Genomic DNA, 4,935 nt, shown 5'->3' with positions numbered 1-4,935 from the left:
ACAACGACCGAGACTGTCCGAGCTGGGGCTCGAACCGGCAACCTTCCGATTACAAGGCGAACTCGCAACTCTTGAGCCACGATCGCTAAAGCACATTATTATCAAACAGAACTTATGAAAAGAAAAAACAGTTTTAGTGGTTAAATAGGCCGGACTCCGTTCTAGCTAACATAGGATGAGTTAATTAAAAAAACAAATACCCAAATTTTATATAATGCATATTTAAAATGGACCTCTGTTGCTAATCTCCAGCTCCAGGGTAGCTTTGCATGATTCACGGTTCAAAATATCCTGAATCACCTTATACTGGTCCTTGGTGCAGACTCTCAGTTAATCTATTCTTATAAAACAGACTTTCTTTGATTGGCTTCCCCTTGCAAGCAAACAAACAAACAGACAGGTTTTAACAGCTGGTCTGAGGCTAATGTGCTCACAGCACTATGTTAGGGGTATCTCCTCTGTCTGCCTAAATAATAGATGCAGGAAGCGATAGATTTCAAAGATTTCAAAGCTACAAAGTGTAGCCTCAAAGAAGACAATCACTGCACAGGAATGCAGTGAGAGCTTACAGAGGAGATGCTTTTAAGCCAGGCTGGAGTGTGCTAAGGACAACGTGGAGAAAGATTAGGCGTCCTTTGGTCAGATGAGTAAAAGCTGGGACTCTCTGGCCACACTGCTTATGTTTGGAAGAAGTGAGAGGCATGCAACACAAAGAAGACCGTCTGCACAGTGAAGCACGATGGTGGAAGTGGGAATACTTCAGTGTGGCTGGAGCTGGGAATGTTGTTAATAATAATAATAGTAATGGAGTGCATTTATATAGCGCTTTTCAAGGCACCCAAAGCGCTTTACAATTCCACTGTTCATTAAGGAGGCAGGAATCGTGAAGAAAGAAGGATCTGACTTGAATCACATTCAAAATCTTTTTTTTTTTTTAAAATATCAGTTTTGAGGATGCAACAGTCGTCTCACATCTGAAGTTTTGCTTTTATATTATGTAAATGTTAATGTGTGTGGGTTTTGGTGCATTGCTCTTCTTGTGGATCAACACAATCCTTTACTTTAACTAAACTTTATTTGGTGCTAATGACCCCGATGGGTCAGATATACTGTACATAATAATGCATGTTTAGAGTTTTAATGCTTAAATGCTGTTCAGATGTTTCTCCTGAAAGTGCAGTTTACTGAAATCTGATATTAAGAGTGCCAAACGGCTAAAACAGTGATGCATTCATGAAAAAGAGCTGATGTGGAAAGTTGAAGTTTTTCAGTGATAGTATGCTGACATGTTAAAAAAAATACCATAATAAACATGTTAAAAATATTGATGTTTTATGTGGCCAAACATGAGTTGGCTGCTGGAATAAACAATAAACACATTTTAGTTTTCAAACATTTTTATTTTCTTTGCAGCAACTTAATTTTCATTATGCAATAACTGCATTGATCTGAGTGTTTCTTTAGCATTAAATCATTTGTTGCTGCTGATCAAGAAGATTCACCAAAGGAAGTAGAAAAAAGGAAGTGTTACGTATTACAGTGCTACATATTTAATGCTACATGCAAGATCTGCTCATACAATCACTTGACTGGTGGGTTTTTTTCCTTTAACACCCTGAAAACAGGAAGCTTTTCTTTTTCTAAAATCAGTGTTGTTCCATATATTGGTGTAAAATATTCAGAAATAAACAATCAGTACAAATAAAATAAAGTAGCAAAAAAGAAAAAGAAAAAGAAAAAGCCAAAGTGGGTTAAATAATGGCTTCAGTCATGGCTCAGCTGACAACTGCAGGATTTATGCCCGTTTCTTGGAGGTCATTCCCATCTGCTGCTTCTCCAGAAAGAAGTTGATCAGCTTCTTCACCCAGGCAGAATGAGGGTTCAGACAAACCTTTGCTCCGTTTGCCAGTCCAGCTCTGATTAAAGAGAATTACAGTCAGTCAGTGCTTAAAGGTAAGTAGTGCTCAGTGCAAACCTCTCTGTGATGCTTTGGATCTGTCAGCCAGCATCTGATTCACTTTATTTAAATTATTTCCCCCACAAAATCGTCAAACTGCAATCACAAGACAGTTACCAGGAATTAAAAGAACCAAAAAGAGCATATTAAACGTCGAGGGAATTATAACAATTTCAAGTGAAAATCCATGTGCAGTTCACAGATTACAGTAATCAAACCAGCTATCGATAAAATCGTCACTGAGACTGAACACTCAGGTGATTAAAGACAACATGGTGCAATCAGAGAAATGAGAGTGAACCTGTTGACTGAAAACACAAACTCTGTGTGGAGCTGATCTCTGCAGGTATTTGCAAAACTGTGATGTGGACAAACCTCAGTGTTTTCATGTGAACTCACTGTGAAGTTATACAAAAATGTAAAAAGTGTTGGGAAACAGTTCCAAGAGGCCTTACTGGAACTTCACGGAGAGAAAATCTGATCCGTGTAAGCAGATCCCAGAGTTTAATTCCAGCCAAGTACCCGTCAGGCAGTTTGATTAACGATGTTATCAATGCTCTGAGCATCATTAAACATGTTTCAACAAATAATACTGCTGCCAGCTTTAAAAAAAAGGCCTTCAGTGTTTTCCATAAAATAAGTTTCTAGTTAATTATTTAATTAATTGAGTAATTTGGCTTAAAAAACAATAAGCTATGGTATTATTTTTAAGGTTACATTTGGAATTGTGTTTAAGAGCGATGATACTCCCAGTTTGGCTGGAAGATCTAGTTGGATTAAAAAAGTGATGCAACATGAAAAAATGTAAATAATGTCCCTTAAATCGGGGAAAGAGATTAAAAGTGACAGAAGATCAAAATGCACATAATTTATAATTTACAGAAATCTTAATTGGCACAAATCTTTTTAAACTTTTAAGCAAAAATGTAAGAGATTTGCCAGATCGAGCTCAAATAAGTTTCCTTTTGTATTTATTTGTATTTATTTAAATCAATCCATGAATTATATACAGTTTACAGTGTTTATACAAGACTTAATCAAGATTGTTTAAAATACTGGGGACCAAATGTTCCAAAAAATACTTTTTTTATAAATTATTTCCTTTTTTAAAAGCATCTAAATCTAAATTGGATTATGTGAGACACCTAATCCTATTTTTATAATAAGCCTTTATTTAAAGGGTGATTGTGACAGGCTGACTTACATGACTTCTGTGTCCGGGCAGTGAGGCCCCTCAGGGAACAGCTTGATGCTCCTCAGGGTGTCTGGAGGGATGATCCTCGACTCCACCTGCAGGCACCGGCAGTGGGTGTTGTAGTCACGGCTGATTGGCGGCATCCCTGTCGTCAGCACACATTTGACAGCAAACAGCTTTATCTTTCCTTTCTCACCTCCCGTGAACTTGAATATAAACTTGAAGACATCAATCAAGCTTGCGTTTACTTCAAAGGTCATGTGAATGTTTTCAGGGTGATGTTTGTTTTAGAGCTTGTATTATTCTCCAGTGTCAAAGAAAATCCAAAGCAGCTCTAAACAAGATGAGTCGTGCGCTTTACATAATGATGTTTCATTGAAACTCGGGGGAGTAAGTCATGCTGGGAAGAAGCAAAGCCAGCCTGTGCCAAAGTTCGCTTGGCAGTCAGTGTAACACACACACACACACACACACACACACACACACACACACACACACACACACACACACACACACACACACACACACACACACACACACACACACACACAACTACAACTCAGTGACTGGAAAGCTTTCCAACGGCACGTTTCGTCATCTCCTCCCAAGTTGGTGTTTTGACATTCTTAAGAAAAGCTCTTCCCTTTTTTTTTGCTCTTCCAGTCATCTTCCTGTTTGTAAAATACTCGCACAAAGACGTTCTCCATTCTTACTGAAGAACTGAAAGACGTACCGTAATAGATGGTGAAACAGTCTGGTCACGATCACGCTGAAATGTGACACCACTTAGAAAAGTCACATGGACAAAAAAGGGCCCGTAAAACGCTCAGTAAGGTTTTCCATTAGTTAAAGTTTTAATCCATTTGTATTCTTTTTTCTAAGTCAATAAAAAATGATAATAATTCCAAAACACACTTTCAAATAGAGGGAAATATACACATTTTTGTGCACTTTAAATCTTTTTAACTATCCTACCTGTGAAATCCATTAAATTAGCATTTTATTTTAAATGACTATAGAAAAGTATTTGTGGATTTGAACATTTCTAGTAAGCAATGAATCTTTTTTTGTTTGTTTTTTGTTCTTGTCATGCAGTATTTGCAAATGAATTCCCCTTTTCGTGCAGAGATGTGGAAAAATATTCTCCCTATTTCTGTTTCCACCAGCAAATTTAATTTCTAAACATTAAGGTCACGTTACGCTTTCCAGAGAACAGAAATGTTTATTCACACAGAAACTTCTTACTGTGTAGTGATCCAGTTCTTACCGTGGCTGAGGACGAGCAGGGTCCCAAACACAATCAGTACGCAGAGTTTCATCTTGTTTCTTGCTGACGCGGCTGCTTGCTCTGTTGTTGAACACAGACTGATGTATTCCAGCTGTTGTAACTGTTTTCTTGCATCTGCACTCTAATATTTATACATACATCTAATCATGTGATTGTTGTGAACTTCTGCAATTAATTTTGAAAAACACACACAGAGAGGTATGTGTGAGTGTGCACGTTGGTTTCATTTTGTTGCATTCACATGTGCAGCAGAAGGCAGTCATGGGACGGTGGGTTCAGGGGACGATCAGAGGCCCGACTGAGGTTAGACACCATGCTTGCTGCGGTCAGCAGTCCCAGAAATGAACCACACAGTTGGGACATGTATGTCTGGGTGTCCAGGAAAAGGCTGCGAGTCCCTTCTGTTTGTCACAATTCTGCAGAAGCACAACACTCTGTGTAAACTCTGTGATCCCCCTTCTCACACTGAAAGAGGAAAAAGATCAGCAGACACAG

General features: G+C 38.3%; 1 protein-coding gene across 1 annotated transcript; it reads right to left on the bottom strand.

The window, feature by feature from the left end:
* Nucleotides 1–1,379: 1,379 nt before the first annotated feature.
* Nucleotides 1,380–4,652, bottom strand: cxcl19 (chemokine (C-X-C motif) ligand 19). The gene is made up of 3 exons (XM_026162324.2): nucleotides 4,420–4,652; nucleotides 3,162–3,297; nucleotides 1,380–1,916 (listed from the first exon to the last, which is right to left on the bottom strand). Exons 1-3 carry the CDS (start codon nucleotides 4,469–4,471, stop codon nucleotides 1,796–1,798), a joined length of 309 nt encoding a protein of 102 aa, XP_026018109.2. The 5' UTR covers nucleotides 4,472–4,652; the 3' UTR covers nucleotides 1,380–1,795.
* Between the last annotated feature and the right edge of the window lie 283 nt (nucleotides 4,653–4,935).

The sequence above is a fragment of the Astatotilapia calliptera genome, chromosome 3 (genome assembly GCF_964374335.1).
Source record: "Astatotilapia calliptera chromosome 3, fAstCal68.1, whole genome shotgun sequence".
NCBI lineage: Eukaryota > Metazoa > Chordata > Actinopteri > Cichliformes > Cichlidae > Astatotilapia > Astatotilapia calliptera.
The sequence above is the reverse complement of the archived record's forward strand: the minus strand, read 5'-3'. Positions and strand labels throughout refer to the sequence as shown.

Excerpts from the sequence above, each read along its gene's own strand:
- cxcl19 (XM_026162324.2), bottom strand. The coding sequence starts at position 4,471 with ATGAAACTCTGCGTACTGATTGTGTTTGGGACCCTGCTCGTCCTCAGC. Across the intron at positions 3,298-4,419 it reads CCTGCTCGTCCTCAGCCACG|GGATGCCGCCAATCAGCCGT; the intron begins GTAAGAACTGGA and ends TGCTGACGACAG. Across the intron at positions 1,917-3,161 it reads TGCCCGGACACAGAAGTCAT|AGCTGGACTGGCAAACGGAG; the intron begins GTAAGTCAGCCT and ends CTCTTTAATCAG.